We start from the raw sequence: 17,667 nt of genomic DNA on the forward strand, positions 1-17,667 counted from the left end.
TCAGTACTGTCAATCCTCATTGTTCACGGATTCCATATTTGCAAATTCACCGACTCACTCAAAATTTTTATAACTCCCAATCAGTATTTCGATGCTTTCATGGTCATTTAAGGACACATACAGAGTGGGGAAAATTTGAGTCACCCAACACTCATGGACCCAGCCGAGGTCAGGCAAGGCCATGCACTGCCTTCTTATTTCATTGAATGCTATAAACAAGTGTCTTTATCGTGCTCTGTTTAGTACCACAGTTTTCTAATTTTTGTGGGGGTTTTGGGTGATTTCGCTGTTTAAAGTGTCCCCAAGGGGGGGAAAAAATGTCCCCAAGGAAGGTGCTGAAGCGCTGGCTAGTGCTCAGAGAACAGGAAGGCTGTGATGTGCCTGGCAGAGAAAACTCGTGTGTTAACGTAAGCTTCGTTCAGACGTAAGTGATGGTGCTGTTGGCCATGAGTTCAATGTTAGTGAATCAACAGTAATGTTAAATAAGTTGTCTTTAAACGGAAACACACATAAGGAAGGTTATATACAGGCAGACCTCATTTTATTGCGCTTCGCAGATACTGCATTTTTTTTTTTTTTTTTACAAACTGAAGGTTGGTGGCAACCCTGTGTGGAGCAAGTCCATCAGGGCCATTTTTCCAACGGTATTTGCTCACTTTATGTCTCTGCGTCACATTTTGGTGATTCTCTCAATATTTCAAACTTTTTCATTATTTATTATATTCGTGATGGTGATCTGTGATCAGTGATCTTTGAAGTTACTCCTAGGATGCACTGAAGGCTCAGACGATGGTTAGCATTTTTTAGCAATAAAGTTTTTCTTTTCTTTCATTTTTGGCCGTGCCACACGGCATGTGGCATTGTAGTTCCCTGACCAGGGATCAAACCCGTGCCCCCTGCAGTGGAAGCGCGGAACCCTCACCACTGGACCGCCAGGGAATTCCCAGCAATAAAGTATTTTTAAATTAAGGTATATACATTGTTTTTTTAAGACATAATGCTATTGCACAGTTAATAGACTACAGCATAGTGTAAACATACTTTTGCACTGGGAAACCAAAAAATCCGTGTGACTCGCTTTATTGCGATATTTGCTTTACTGTGATCTGGAATCGAAACCACAGTACCTCCGAGGTCTGCTTATATTGATGGTTGATGAAAATGTTGTGACCAGAGGTTCACAGGAACCTAGACCCATATTTCCTGTAGGAACAATGGCTCAGCATCCACTAATTCTGTGTTCGTGGTGACCTCATAGAACATAAGTACTGCAAATAATGAGAATTGACTGTATTGATGTCATCTTAGTTCTATTTACAACAATTAGAGGAAGATTCAAAATGACGTCACCCGGAGTTATAAGACGAGCTTTGGTGGGCTTTCTCCACGTTGCCGTGTGACTTTATTTATTTCATTTTTTTTAATGTTTTGGCTGTGCCTCGTGGCAGGTGGGATCTTAACTCTCCGACCAGGGATCGAATCTGCACCCCCTGCATTGCAAGCCCAGTCTTAACCACTGGACCGCCAGGGAAGTCCCGGCTGTGTGATTTTATTTTATTTATTTTTTTACATCTTTATTGGAGTATAATTGCTTTAAAATGTGTGTTAGTTTCTGCTTTATAACAAAGTGAATCAGTTATACATATACATGTGTTCCCATATCTCTTCCCTCGGCTCTGTGATTTTAGACAGAGGTGCCACTCAGAAGCCAAGTTCATCCTTCAGGGTAACTTCTTGGCTGGATGTTCCCGCTGTGCATTCCCACTGCACTGCCCAAGTGATTGTTCTCTGGTCTCTTCTGACCCTTTGCTCTTCCTCTTGCCGTATTCCATCCAGGCTGACTCTCCGCTCTCTCTGACTGCGCTTCCCCCATTTCTTCTGCCGTTGCCTCTACCTCCCAACCTGTGCATAGCATACTCTAAATTCTAGAACAAACATTCTGTTGCTTTTCTTTTCCTTTTTTGAACTTTGATGGCCCTTTGGGTCACGACCTCACCGCTAAGCTCTGAGCTTCTGTAATTCGTTCTTCCCAAGTGAGTGGGAATAAGAGGAAAGATGACAGATAGAGGCTCAGTATTAAACAGCTACTCCCGTTACAGTTCTTGTCTGGGGAGGGGCCAATCTCAGCTCAGTGTTTCCCTTTTTTATTATTTTTTTATTTTTTAATTTTTTTTGCGGTACATGGGCCTCTCACTGCTGTGGCCTCTCCCATTGCAGAGCACAGGCTCTGGACGCACAGGCTCAGCGGCCATGGCTCACGGGCCCAGCCGCTCCGCGGCATGTGGGATCTTCCCAGACTGGGGCACGAACCTGTGTCCCCTGCATCAGCAGGCGGACTCTCAACCACTGCACCACCAGGGAAGCCCTCCCTTTTTAAAATTTATTTATTTATTTATTTTTGGCTGCACTGGGTCTTCGTTGCTGTGCGTGGGCTTTCTCTAGTTGTGGTGAGCGGGGGCTACACTTCGTTGCGGTGCGCGGGCTTCTCATTGCGGTGGCTTCTCTTGTTGCGGAGCACGGGCTCTAGGCGTATGGGGTTCAGTAGTTGTGGCACAGGGACTTAGCTGCTCCGTGGCATGTGGGATCTTCCTGGACCACGAATCCGTGTCTCCTGCATTGGCAGGCGGATTCTTAACCACTGCGCCACCAGGGGAGCCCAATGCTTCCCTTTTAACAGTAATCACAACCCAATACAGTAAGTCCCCTACATACGAATGAGTTCCGTTCTGAGAGCACGTTCGTAAGTCCGGTTGGTTCGTAAGTCCAACAAGGTTAGCCTAGGTACCCAACTAACACGATTGGCTGTATAGTACTGCACTGTAATAGGTTTATAATACTTTTCACGCAAATAATACATAAACAAACACAAAAAATAAAGAAAGCAGTTTTAATCTGTACCCTTGAAAAGTACAGTAGTACAGTACAACAGCTGGCACACAGGGGCTGGCATCGAGTGAACAGGCAGGAAGAGTTACTGACTGGAGGAGGGAGGGGGGTGGGAGATGGTAGAGCTGAAGGATCGTCAGCAATAGGGGACGGAGGGCAAGCTGCAATGTCACTCACGCCTGACGCTGATGGCACTGGTTCCGGTTCCTTGCTGGAACCAGATGCACGTTTGCACCTTTGAAAATTCTCCACCTGAAGGTTCGTATGTAGGGGACTTACTGTAACAACAACAATCAGCTTTGGGCAGGGCGGGAACGGCATTTACCCCGATTTTATTACTGTTTACTCTCATCATATTTTTTTTACAGTTATCTTTCACTGATGTCAAGCTTTCTTTCTTTTTTCATACTTAGTTTTTACAGTTTCCCTTTAAGTAAATTTATTTCAGTAAAGAAGCATCTGATAGAAACCTATTAGGCAAAGAAGAGTGCGCGTCTACACAGATGCTGGGAAAGGCATGTAGACTGAAGCTTGTGAAATAATTGCAGTTGATATGTTTGCTGTGTTTCCCAGTTAGATTGAGAGAAGGGTCCAAGGGACCTTTAAAGTGTCTACCGAGCTGACTGGTGCTGACTGATTTTTTGATCAGGGGGCCGGTGGGGAGACGGGGAGGGAGGGAGTGCACATCAAAGAAAACCTGGCCGAGAGGTAGACTGTTCCCAAACTTGTCTTTTAAAACCACACGACTTGGGAATTCCCTGGTGGTCCAGTGGTTAGGACTCTGTGCTCTCGCTGCCGGGCCCGGGTTTGACCCCTGGTCGGGGAGCTAAGGTCCTGCAAGCTGTGCGGTGTGGCCAAAAAATAAAGAAGAAAACAACAAAAATACCCCAAAAGCCCATGACTTGAAAGGTACTTTGGTGATGAATTGGGGAGGCGTGGCCGGGAGTGGGGAGACAGAGCAAGCAAGGGGCCCAAGAAACGTTTCTAGAAAATCCAAAGCGTTTCTATCCTTGTTCAGCTGTAGACGCTCCAACTAGATCAGCTCGTGTGTGTGGCTCCTGGGTGTTGCTTTTGTGAACCTCTGAACCACAGCGCCACCCTCAGCGTGTATTTGTTTCTCAATGAGCGCGTATCCTGACCTGTGCCTGGAACATTCCTTTGTAGTTACTTGTGAAGGAGGAGCTGGTTCCTGTACACTTGGAAATGTTATTTGTGTCCACTTCCCTCCTCATTTCATTCCCCAAATCTGTTCCTGTTTAGAGACCATCTCTGAGGCGACAGACATGAAGGAAGCTATGGAAATTATGCCCCAAACACTGGAGTATGGAATTATAAATTCACATGTGCTTGGTCTCCTGAAGGATATTATATGTCAGGTAAGTACGGACGGAAAAAAGAATCTCAGCACTGTTTAAGAGTAAAGCCATCTAATTCATTGATTCCACAAAGAGGTGGTCAGCAGCTCTTAGATTCCAGGTGCTGTCATGGGCCCTGAGGACAGTGGAGCAGTGAGCAGGACAGATGACAGCCCTGTGCTATGGGAGGTTATACTGGGGGAAGGACACCAAACACCAACACATAAACTGGAAAATATCAGGTAGTGACAGGTGGCATTAGGAAAATAAACCCTAGTAATGTGATAGAAATGACCTGTTCATGCGTGTGTGCATGCGTGTGTGCGTGTGTGTGTGTGTGTGTGTGTGTGTGTGTGTGTGTGTGTGTGCAGGGGGTGGTGGTAAGGGACGACCTTGCTGGGGAGGTGACATCGGAGCTTTCTTTATAGACAACCAATAAAATAGCCCATAAGCAGCCTTGTTCACTAATGATAAGTTATTAGGGATATGTAATAGGGTGGGACTGAGGTGGTCAGGAAAGACCCCTCTGAGGAAGTGGCATTGAATTGAGGGGGGAATGAGGTGAAGGCATCAAACGTGAGGATCTGCAGGAAGAGCATCCTGGGCAGAGAAAACAGCACATGCAAAGGTCCTGAGGCAGGAGCAGACTTAGCTTGCTCCAGACACAGAAGGATGACCAGTGCAGCTGGAGAGTAGTGAGGGAAGTTTGGAGAGGAAGGTAGGTTTGAAGCACGGCAATAAAATGATCTGGTTTGCATTTTTCTTCTGGCTGTTGTGTGAACAACATATGCAGTGGCAAGAGCGTATGGGACCAGTAGACCTAATAGCAGGCCGTGGAAACGTCCAAGTGGTGGATGATGGTTGTTTAGGCTCTGGAGTTCAATCAGGGGAGGGAGCGGAAAGCAGACAGCATCAAGAATATGTTGGGGGGCTTCCCTGGTGGCGCAATGGTTGAGAGTCCGCCTGCCGATGCAGGGGACCCGGGTTCGTGCCCTGGTCCGGGAAGATCCCACATGCCGTGGAGCGGCTGGGCCCGTGAGCCATGGCCGCTGAGCCTGCGCGTCCGGAGCCTGTGCTCCACAACGGGAGAAGCCACAGCAGTGAGAGGCCCGCATACAGCAAAAGAAGAAAAAAAAAATATGTTGGGCATGGAGCCAACAGGACTTGCTGATGACTTGGATATGGAGGTTTAGGAAAAGAGCATCCAGAATGATTCCTAGGATTTGTGTTTGAACAAGCAGGGAGATTTGGGGGTCATTACTGAGATGGGGGGGTGGAGGGATCTGGAGGAAAACCCCAGAACTCTATTTTGCACATGTTAAGCTTGAGATGCCTCCTAGACATCCAAGTTGAGGTGTGCAGCAGGACGTATAAGTCTGGAGCTCAGGGGAGAGCTCAAGGGGTTCTTCCAGAAATATTTATTGAGCATTTACTGTATTCTATAGCAGTAATCAACACAGTCAAGGTCTGTGCCTCACAGACCTTACATCCTAGTCAGGAAGATTTACGTTAAACAAGATCAATGAGAAAATATACAGTGTGTTAGATAGTGACAGGAGTTCAGGAGAAAGATGAAGCTGGGAAGGGGCTTAGGAAATGTTGGCAGGTGCTAAAAGCAGGGCTTTTGAAATTCTGGATAGGGTGGCCAGGAAGGCCTCAAGGTTGTCTTTTGCTGGGACTGTTGCAGTTGGCTCCTGATAGATTCCCCAGCTTCTGCTTTTGCCCCTACACTGTACTCTCCGCATGCCAACCAGAGAGATCCCTTACAAAACGGGAGCCACTGACATGGTGTCAAGCCAAGGGACTGGATGAAACAACCAAGGGAGAGGATAGAGAAGGAGGAGAATGAGATGAGAGGGAAACTAGGGGGCAGGATGAAAGGGGGCCAATTTATTAATTTTGAAAATTGGGCAAATAAAGGGAAGGCTCTAACCATTTATTCTGCCTTCTCTATATGAACCGGATAATCAAATAGTAGATAAGAGAAGTATCTCTTTATAAAAGCATTTCAGCTATTTAAAAAAGAAAGTTTAGAATGAGACTCTTTCAGTAGTGCAGCTCTCACTGTGTTGAAGGATCTAGGTATTGAACATCAATGGATGCTAAAATCAAAAAAAAGAAAAAAAGGAAGAGAGAGGACTTCCTTGGCAGTCCAGTGGTTAGGACTCTGCACTTCCACTGCAGGGGGCACAGGTACGATCCCTGGTTGGGGAACTAAGATCCTGCATGCCTCATTGGGTGGCCAAAAAACCCCCCCAAACCAGAAAAACAACCCCCCCAAAAGAGAGAAAAACCAAACATTATTTGTCTCCTGATAGAAGAAACACCAATAGTCTTGGCAAAGGGATTCTGAGCCAGTCTCTGGACCCAGCTGCCAATTTGCAGGAAAAGACAAGAGGAGCTTGTTGAGTTCTACCATGAGTGTGCAGTCAGCAAAATCCAAGCTGGGAGACTCAAAACATTCTGGGTTCTTCAATAAATTGGAAGTACATGTAGATTAAAAGAGTCTTAAAAGACGTGTCAAATTTTAAGAAAAACGGGCAAAACTAAAAATCAAAACCCAACCCAATCAACCAACCCACCAAACAAACAAAGAAGCCAACCAACCTGTGGGCATTTGTACATCACTTTCTATGTGAGGGTAAGTTATGTAATTGTAGTCAAGTGATTTCATAAATTCATGCTTCTGTCAACTGAATTTCCCAAAGACCGCGTGCTAAGTATCTCCTTTATTTTCACCTTCACACAAACTTGGAGCTTAGCTGATGGGTTAACACACAGTTCTCGCTTCCCTGTGCCATAGTTTCTAACTCAGCTGCCCTGTGGCTGGCGGCAGCTAAAGAAATACAGTATTATCTTCTGGGTAGTCACCTCAGGCTTGGTTCAAACTCTTTACCCTTGGGCCATTCTCAGTCAAATATAATTTCTCTTTCTTTAGGTCTGTGCTCCGGGCTGGAGTAGTTCACTTTGTCACTGTATTGTTACTTTCTATTATCGCGTATTCAAAGCCAGAGGCAACTTAAGTGCATGAATTGTTGAATATGACGTGTGATTTGCTTCTTTTTAAAAAAATTTTTATTACAGTATAGTTGATTTACAGTGTTGCGTTAGTCTGCTGTACAGCACAGTGACTCGGTTATACATATACATGTATCTACTCCTTTAGATTCTTTTCTCATATAGGTCATTACAGAGTATTGAGAAGAGTTCTCCCTGTGCTATACAGTAGGTCCTTATTAGTTATCTATTTTATATAGAGTAGTGTGTATATGTCAATCCCAATCTCCCAATTTATCCCTCCTCCCTCTGCTTTCTCCCCTGGTAACCGTAAGTTTGTTTTCTACATCGGTGACTCTATTTCTGTTTTGTAAATAAGTTCATTTGTACTCAACCATAAAAAAGAACGAAATAATGCCATTTGCAGCAACATGGATGGATCGAGGAATTGTCATACTGAGTGAAATAAGTCAGACAGAGAAAGACAAATACCACATGATATCGCTTATACGTGGAATCTAAAAAAATGGTACAAATGATTTGATTCGTAAACTCGGCTTTTCAGGTTTTCTTGCCAGCCTTGTCCTTCAGTCAGCACAAGGATGCGAGCCTGGGATTCACATCTGGAGAAGTCTTGGACTCCTCTGAGTACGACATAGACCTACCTAGCATGCCCGGGGAAGCAGTAGAATATCACAGCATTCAATTAATACGGGATGAATTTTTAATGAACATCCAGAAATTTGCAAGTAATATTCAAAGAACGATGCAGCAACTTGAAGGTAAGGCTTTATTTTTCTCCTCCTTAGTTAAGCAGGATACGTTTACTTTAAGAAGAATTTTAGAGTTCAGGAGGTTTTTTTTATTGTTTTAATTTATGATCGTTCTTGTTTACCTGCTCGTGATATGAAAGACACCAAGCTGGACATTGTAAGAAACACAAAGAGGAATGAAGAATGACGAATCCTTGTCCTCAAGGATCTTATAATCCGGTGCCCAAAGAACTATGGCAGAATAAGGAGCTTGAGAGAGATATTAGGGTCTTTAGGGCTTGGAAGAGTGAGACCATATTGGAGAAGTGGTGGGGGAATCAAAGAGGACTTCCTGAAGGAGGCAGCATTTGACCTCATCTGAAAGGATGAGCAAGGCATTGGAGTAGGTGGAGTTGGGGAGCAAGGGCATTTTGGGCAGGGAGAATGATGGACCTTTGGTGGTTCTTTTTCCATTCATTTTGCTAAGTACTCTATGAGATTCAGTTTGCTCAGCATTCTGTATTTTCAGTCTGAAGACCTAGCTTTTCAGTATGAAAAATTCTCTTGATAATTTCCTCCACTATTTGTCTTTGTTTTCTCTTGTTAATATTCCTGTTGGATATGTGCTGTTGATTCTGTTTCCTATCTTTTCACTTGCATTTTCCATCTCTTTGTCTGTGTATTCTACTTTCCTGAAGAGTTCCTCAGCTATTACCTTCACAAATTTTGATTAGACTTTTCACATCAGCTATCGTCTTTTTAATTTTTAAGACCTCTTATTCTGTGATTGTACCTTTTCCATACATTCCAAACTTCTGTTCTAGTTTGCTGGATGCCATGTTGTCTCAAATCTCTGAGACTAATAGTTGGGATTAAAACATTTTTTTTTGTCTGTTCTTTACATTCTCTCAGTTTCCTCTGGAGTCATTGTTTCTGATTTATTCTTGGACTGTCTGTTTCATGTTGGAGGCTTTCTCGAATATCTGTTGAGCTCTGGTTGTTTGTTCAATTTTTAATTTAATTTAATTTTATTTTATTTGGCTGCATTGGGTCTTAGTTGCAACACGCAGGATCTCCATTGCGGCACACGGGATCTTTCGTTGTGGCGTGTGGGCTCTCTAGTTGTGGTACGCAGGCTCCAGAGCATGCAGGCTCAGTAGTTGCAGCATGTGGGCTCTCTAGTTGTGGCGCACGGGCTGTATAGGGCGCAGGCTCAGTAGTTGCGGCGCGTGGGCTTAGTTGCCCCATGGCATGTGGGATCTTAGTTCCCTGACCAGGGATCAAACCTGCATCGGAGGGTGGATTCTTACCCACTGGACCACCACGGAAGTCCCTGTTTGTTCAATTTTTAAATTGACATCACTTAGGTTGTAAACTCATCTTAAATAGCTAAATCATTTTGATCGAGCTTAACACTGGAGCAGTGATCTAATTATCTAAAGTGTTTTAGTTACATTCTAATGAAAGAGAATGAGATATAGAAATATTAGGACAGGGAAGTACCAGGCCATATACTGATGTCTGGAGAGACGAGCCAGCTGATTAACTGGAACATACATTGTCTGTAATCATTTTCCCCAAACTAGTGGCTGACTGACCATTTTTATTCTACTAGGTGAGATCAAGTTAGAAATGCCAAGCATCAGTGTAGAGAGAGAGGTGTCTGACCTGGCAGCTGACCCAGAAACCGTGGAAATTTTGGAGCAGTGCGTGATAAACTGGTTGAATCAGATATCAGTAGCTCTTGAGGTCCAGATAAAAAAGACGCCTCAGGTAATGTGTGCAATGCTTTTGACGATCCCTGATCCAGTTCATGTTTGCCATCCCGAGAACGAGCCAGGAGTCTGCGGATCTGAGCGATCTAGCCTCTTTTCTTACTGTTTTGTGACCTCCTTAAAAATATCGAAGTAAACATACCCAAGATGTCATTCTTGGGCTTTCTGACGTTAGTGTGCTAATAGATGACTCTCTGCTGTTGATAAAGATAATACTGTGTATGGGTCAGGATGTTTGGGCTAAAAATAAGAAAAACCAAACCAACCAGGAAACCCAACTCAGCTGGCTTAAATAAGAAAGAGGATTTGTTGGCTCCCGTAACTGAAAAGTCTAGAGGCAATTCTGGATTCAGGTATGGTTTGATCATGACTCTGGCACTCTAGCTGTGTTGCTCTGTTAATCTCTTGGTTCCAAACTCCTCTCTGAGGGGGCTTCCTCCTCAGGCTGGTTTCCTTCATGGTGGCAACTGGTAATAGTTTCTGACCCCACATCCACATACCACCTTGTCCAGAGAAAGACGGAGTGTCTACCATTCCCGACTGGAGTCCTGAGGTTTCACTCTGATTGGATCATCCTAGGTCAAGTGCCCACCCCCGAAGTCCTTGTATGGATTAGCCCCTAACTAGAGCGTTTGGGAGGAGAGGCCTGGATGCTGGAGGAGCAACCACAGGTGTGGACTCCCCACTAATGATGATGCTGTTTGTGTGCTCCTGTCATCTCTCAGGGTAATGGTCCTCTGGCCGAAATTGAATTCTGGCGAGAAAGAAATGCCACCCTAAGTGCACTCCATGAACAAACAAAGCTTCCAGTAGTCAGAAAAGTCTTGGATGTGATCAAGGAATCCAATTCTATGCTTGTGGCCAACCTGCAGCCTGTCTTAACTGAATTGTTCAAGTTGCACATGGAGGCCTCAGACAATGTGCGGTTTCTTTCCACAGTGGAACGTCATTTCAAAGTATGCCGGGTGCACTGCACTTTGGAAAGTCAGCTCTGTAAACTAGATTTCACACGGATTTAACTTCCTTTTGTTTGTTCAGCATTTAAAAAATTGTAGTAAAAAATATATAACGTGATATTTATTATGCAGCCACTTGTAAGAGTTTAGTAGCATTAAATGCATAACTGGGTACCCCTTATCACTATCTATGTGCAGAACTTTTTCACCATCCCCAACATAAACTCAGCATCCCTTTAAACAACTCTGACTTCCGCCAGCCCTTGGTAACCTCTTTTCTAATTTCTGTCTCTCTGAATTTGCCTGTTCTAGGTATTTCATAGAAATGGAATCATACCATCTTTGCCCTTCTGTGTCTGGTTTATTTCACTCAACATAATGTTTTCAAGATTCATCCATGCTGTAGTTATATGTCAGAATCTCATTGCTTTTTAGGGCTCAATAACATTCCATTGTACGTATACACCACATTTTGTTTGTCCATTCTTCTGTTGATGGACATTTGGGTTATTTCCACCTTTTGGCTATTGTGAATAATGCTGCTATGAATATGGGTATACAGATATTTGTTTGAGTCTGTGCTTTCAGTTCGTTTGGGCATATACCCAAGAGTAGAATTGCTGGGACATCTGGTGATTCTATGTTTAACTGTCTGATAATTCTGTGTTTAACCATCTATGAAGATTCTATGTTTAACTCTTTTCCTCAGTGACTGCACCATTTTACATTCCCACCAGCAGTGCGCAAGTGTAATTTCCTTTTTCGGGATTCCCCTCCCCTCTGATTTATCATACACAGTACCATATTCCAAGGCCAGGAGTCGTTACTCTTGTCCCAATAATGAGACCAGTAAAAGTCCTGTTTGTGTTGCTGAGGGGTTAATATGTGTGTGGTGAAGCGCTGTAGAGGTACAGGCCCAGGTCCCGAGTATCCCACATCTGCATACGTGACCTCTCTGAGCCTGTTTCTTTCTCTGGAAAACTGGGATCATGAGAGAACCTACCTCAAATGGTTGCTGGAAGGTTCAAATGAACTTATGACTGCAAAGCACTTAGCACGTCAAAAGTAGTATCAGGGAAGCAACTGTCCAACAACTGTATGAGTGGTCCACGGATAAGGATCTATGTGGTCCTGTATAAGTGGTACAACAAGTGATCGAATCTGAGGGCTTGAGGTCCAAGTGGAATCTGCCATGGAGCTGATGTTAGTGGCAACATCATCTCCTTCTCTGAGATTTATTTATCGTCTCTGCAAAATGAGTGGCTTGCAGAGATCAGTGAGAGTCAAGCTTACATCACTCATGCATCACTTTTGTAATTTTTCCATCCCTCTGTGCATCTGAAACTTACTTTTCTGTAAGTTGACTTTTTAAAAATATGTATTTTATTTATTTACTTATTTTGGCTGTGCCAGATCTTAGCTGTGGCATGAGAACTCTTAGTTGTGGCATGCATGTGGGATCTAGTTCCCCGACCAGGGATCGAACCCGGGCCCCCTGCATTGGGAGCATGGACTCTCACCCACTGGACCACCAAGGAAGTCCCTCTTTAAGTTGACTTTAAATTTGTACGTGTGTGTGTGTGTGTGTGTAATTTAGCCTCAAACAATCATACCTGTGCAGTCATGGGTTTGATATACCAGTTGTTTCTAATACGCAGTAAAATAAGTATATATATATATATATATATATATATTTATTTAAAATTTTTTTTCTTGTGTCATTTGACTTTTGATATGGGTTGTGATATTTAAAAATTTTTTTAAAAAAATTAATAATTTTATTTTTGGCTGCATTGGGTCTTCTCTGGTTGCGGTGAGCGGGGGCTACTCTTTGCTGCAGTGCACAGGCCTCTGCCTCTCATTACGGTGGCTTCTCTTCTTGCGGAGCATGGGCTCTAGGCGTGTGGGCTTCAGTAGTTGTGGCACGCAGGCTCAGTAGTTGTGGCTCACAGGCTCTAGAGCGCAAGCTCAGTAGCTGTGGCGCACAGGCCCAGTTGCTCCGAGGCATGTTGGATGGATCTTCCCGGACCAGGGATTGAACCTGTGTCCCCTGCATTGGCAGGCGGATTCCTAACCACTGCGCCACCAGGGTAGTCTCCATATTTTTTAAAAGTTTTGAGTGCTGTCAAAATCATCTCCCTTCCTGCTGGGGGACACATACCCTGGAAAACACTGGCACCTCTAGGTCACCTCTAGAATGCCAGCTTTGATTCATTCAGTGGCACTCTTGCCACTAAATATAGTATAATTATATATGTATATAATATGTATATACACACCATACTTCATATACGTGTCTACAAATTGCTTTATTAACTTTAATTGTAAATCTTATCTTTCCGTGTCAGCACCTACAGACCTATTTCAAACTTCTTTTGTTTGTTAAACATTTTATCCTATAATGAGGACTTTTTTAAAATTAAGAAGAATGTCCTACACTGTTGGTGGGAATGTAAGTTGGTGTAGCCACTGTGGAAAACAGTATGGAGGTTCCTCAGAAAACTAAAAATAGAGCTACCATATGATCCAGCAGTCCCACTCCTGGGCATATATCCAGACAAAACTATAATTCAAAACGATAACATGCACCCCTGTGTTCATAGCAGCACTATTCACAACAGCCAAGACATGGAAACAACCAAAGTGTCCATCGACAGATGAATGGCTAAAGAAAATGTGGTACATATACACAATGGAGTCCTACTCAGCCATAAAAAGGAATGAAATAGTGCCATTTGCAGCAACATAGATGCAACTAGAGATTATCATACTAAGTGAAGTAAATCGGAAAGAGAAAGACAAATGCCACGATATCACTTACATGTGGAATCTAAAATATGACACAAATGAACTTATCTATGAAACAAACAAAATCAGGGACATAGAGAACAGACTGGTGGTTGCCAAGGGGGAGAGGGTAAGAGTGGGAGTTTGGGATTAGCAGATACAAACTGTGTGTATACAGAATGGATAAACAACAAGGTCCTACTGTACAGCACAGGGAACGCTATTCAATATCCTGTGATAAACCAGAACGGAAAAGAATATGAAAAAGGATGCAAAAAAAAATTTTTTTAAGTTGAGAGACCTTAAACAGAAGCCCATTTTTTCCTGAAAGTACTAAAACCCAGAAATACACTTGCGTTTAATTAAAATACCTTTTAAATACAAAAGAAAAGAAAAAAAAAGAAAGAAAAAAGAAGAGGGGAATTTCCTGCACACACTACTTGCTTTCTTACACGGTTGGCCCCAAGGTGAAGGTGGCTTGCCTTTGCTCTCTCTTTTACATGTGCCTCTCCGGCTAGAACATAACGCATGGATCCAGCTTTCACGTTGTCTTGGAAACCATCCCCTCCATGATGAGTGCCCTGAGGATGGTGTGGATCATCTCCCGACACTACAATAAAGACGAGAGGATGATTCCGCTCATGGAGCGCATTGCCTGGGAAATCGCGGAGAGAGTCTGCAAAGTGGTGAATCTTCGGACTTTGTTCAGGTAAGAAGGAAAGGCACTGTGTTTTTCTTAAGATCTGAAACCACTTTGTCGAAACATAATTCACACACCATACAAGTCACCTGTTTAAAAAGTACAATTTAATGCTTTTAGTATATTCACAGAGATGTGCATCCACAGCCATCCGTGACTTTAGAATATTTTCTTCATCCCAGAAAGAAATCTTGTCCCCTTGAGCCTCACTCCCACCCTCCCCAACCCCCCAGCCCTGGGCAACCACTGATCTACTGTCTGTCTCTGTGGATTCGCCTCTTCTGAACATTCATGCACATGGAATCCTACAACACGTGGTCTTTTATGACCGGCCCCTCCCCCTCAGCATCATGTTTTCAAGGTTCATTCATGGTGTAGTTTGCATCGGTGTTTCATTCCTTTTTATGGCCAAATAATACTCCACGGTGTGGATTACTCAGGACCGTCTTCCTTGGTTATCCTCGGAGAGACCGAGGCAGATCGTCCAAGGGAACCTTACTCCTGGACCCCAGACCCCCTCAGGTGGAACAGCCTCTGAGGATCAAATGTGGAAGGAGACACAGATCATTTTTTTACTTTCTTTTTTTTTTTCTGGTCGGGCTGCTCGACATGCAGGATCTTAGTTCCTCAACCAGCGAACGAACCCGTGCCCCCTACAGTGGAAGCATGGAGTCCTAACCACTGGACCACCAGGGAATTCCCTTTTTTTTTTTTTTTTAACTTTCTTGAAAAACATTCTATATAAGTGAAATAGGTACCAAAATCTCAGCATTATCATTTTACTCCGCTGTTGCTTCCGGCTTAGGACCCAGGGCCACCTGCTCCCCTTCCAGCTCAAACAGAAAGCTTACCAGGCTTTGCACATTGCAGTTTGGGGCAGCTGCATCAAAGGTCAGCCTGGGCCGCGGCTTGGAATCCTGCCTGCAACCCCACCAATCACATCCCTGCCAGTTTCATCAGAACAGCAGCTCACCCGGGAAGGTTTCTGCAGTGAGACCATGACATCAGAGGGGCTCCGCTCCTTGCTTAGAATTGTCCCCCTAGAAGCCTGCTTCCCCCGGGGAGCGGGGAGCGTGGCTCAGATCCCCTACGGCTCAGACCCTCCTGCCCATCACAGCATCTCTTTGCTTCCCAGAGAAAACCGAGCGAGTGCGCAACACAAAATCTTGGAGGCCAGAAACACCCTCAACATGTGGAAAAAGGCCTATTTTGACGTCCGGGCCAAGATCGAGGCTTCGGGGAGAGAAGCTCGGTGGGAGTTTGATCGGAAGCGGCTGTTCGAGAGAACAGATTACATGGCCACCATCTGCCAGGATCTCTACGACGTCCTGCAGGTGGGGTGGGGGGCTTGGTGGTGGCGTCCTCTTCAGTGCATGCAAAGGTGGTTAGAGCTGGGATTTGCCCGATGGAAGGCAGTTTGGCTTTTTGACAGTGGGCCTCTCCGTGTCAGGTGGGAGGCAGAGAGGGTCTGGCCAGGAGAAAAGCCTGCAGAGCAGACAGCATGTGCCGGAATGTCCCAGAGCACACCTGACCTTTGCAGCTCTCCCTTGAGTTTTGTGACAGCCCTCTTTCTCCCCCTGCTTTTGGTTTCCTTTCCTTTCCTTTTCTTTTTTGGCTGCACTGCAAGGCTTGCGGGATCTTAGTTCCCCGACAAGGGATTGAACCCGGGGCCACGGCAGTGAAAGCGCCGGGTCCTAACCCCTGGACTGCCAGGGGATTCCCTTGGTTTTCTTTATCTTTTAATTAAAAAAAAATTGAAATATAGTTGATGTACAATGTTCTGTAAGTTACAGGCGTACAGTATAGTGATTCACAGTTTTTAAAGGTTATACTCCATTTATAATTATGAAATATTGGCTATATTCCCCATGTTGTACAATATATCCCTGTAGCTTATTTTTTTTATTATTATTATTTTTTGTGGTACGCGGGCCTCTCACTGTTGTGGCCTCTCCCGTTGCGGAACAGAGGCCCCGGACGCGCAGGCCCAGTGGCCATGGCTCACGGGTCCAGCCACTCCGCCACATGTGGGAACTTCCCGGACCGGGGCACGAACCCGTGTCCCCTGCATCGGCAGGCGGACTCCCAACCACTGCACCACCCGGGAAGCCCCTTGTAGCTTATTTTAAACCTAACAGTTTGTACCTCTTACTCCCCACCTCTAGTAACAGCTAGTTTGTTCTCTGTGAGTCTGTTTCTTTTTTGTTATATAGTCACTAGTTTGTGGTATTTTTGAGGTTCCACATGTAAATGATTATCATGTAGTATTTGTCTTTCTCTGTCTGATTTCATTTAGCAGAATACCCTCCAAGTCCATCCATGTGGCTGCAAATGGCAAAATTTCATTCTTTTTTAGGGCTGAGTAGTATTCCATTGTATATATATGTACCACATCTTCTTCTTTTTTTTTTTTTTTGCGGTACGCGGGCTTCTCACTGTTGTGGCCTCTCCCATTGCGGAGCACAGGCTCCGGACGCGCAGGCTCAGCGGCCATGGCTCACGGGCCCAGCTGCTCCGTGGCATGTGGGATCTTCCCGGACCGGGGCACGAACCTGTGTCGCCTGCATCGGCAGGTGGACTCTCAACTGCTGCGCCACCAGGGAAGCCCCCACATCTTCTTTATCCATTCCTCTGTCGATAGACATTTAGGTTGCTTCCATGTCTTGGTTTTCTTTTGACTCTGGCCACGCCTTCTCAGTGTCTTCTGCAAAATCTTTCCCCTCTGTCTTTCCGTTAAATGTTGGAATTCCTCAAAGGCGGTCAGAGACCTTCTCTCCCCTGAAGCCATGCCATCCCTGCCATGGCCACAATGACTGCCCGTCTATCTGCCAGGGCTTCCTGTTGATCTGATCCCACTCTCTTTTGAATGAATGTCCGCAAGGCTTAGTGGCTGATGGGTTGAATTAGCCAGCCCTTGTCTCATGAAGGTCCATCCATTCATTTATTCTCTAAATATTTATCAGGCACTCACAACGTGCCATGCACTTGTCCTTGCTGCTAGAGAAATGATGAGCAAAGACCAGGGCCAGCTCTGTGACCGCAGTGCCCAGTGCAAACAGAAATGTTGACTCCTTATTCAATAAGCAGGAAAAAAATGCTGTTAAAAGTCTTAAAATATAAAACCTTTTCCTTCTGACATGTCTCGCCTTGGCATGGCCTTGTTTGTTGGTTTGTTACGACTGTAGCAAAGTAAAGAAAAGAAAGTAAAAGAAAATTAAACGTTTAAATTATTTGCATGAATTTTACGGTTCTTCTTTATATTGTGCAGTGTCAGCTTAACATGCAAAGAGAAGGGTATTTGTCTGGTGTGTGGAATCACTGAAATGACAGTTTGTATTTTGCAGCTCTTTCTTTTTTTAAAATAAATTTATTTATTTATTTCTGTTTGGCTGCATTGTGTCTTTGTTGTGGTGCACGTGCTTCTCATTGCGGTGGCTTCTCTTGTCGCGGAGCACGAGC

At 44.5% G+C, this 17,667-nt stretch overlaps 1 protein-coding gene across 1 annotated transcript in view; it reads left to right on the top strand.

Annotated features, from left to right (window-relative positions):
- Positions 1-17,667, top strand: part of DNAH10 (dynein axonemal heavy chain 10) — a 146,999-nt gene that overhangs the window by 9,223 nt on the left and 120,109 nt on the right. Inside the window, exons 5-10 of the mRNA XM_082853790.1 lie at positions 4,147-4,262; positions 7,804-8,020; positions 9,606-9,763; positions 10,491-10,721; positions 14,027-14,217; positions 15,344-15,547. Coding sequence (XP_082709916.1) covers positions 4,147-4,262; positions 7,804-8,020; positions 9,606-9,763; positions 10,491-10,721; positions 14,027-14,217; positions 15,344-15,547 — 1,117 coding nt within the window. The remainder of the gene's footprint in view (positions 1-4,146; positions 4,263-7,803; positions 8,021-9,605; positions 9,764-10,490; positions 10,722-14,026; positions 14,218-15,343; positions 15,548-17,667) is intronic.

The sequence above is a fragment of the Leucopleurus acutus genome (assembly GCF_964270905.1).
Source record: "Leucopleurus acutus genome assembly, chromosome: 13".
Classification (NCBI taxonomy): Eukaryota; Metazoa; Chordata; class Mammalia; order Artiodactyla; family Delphinidae; genus Leucopleurus; species Leucopleurus acutus.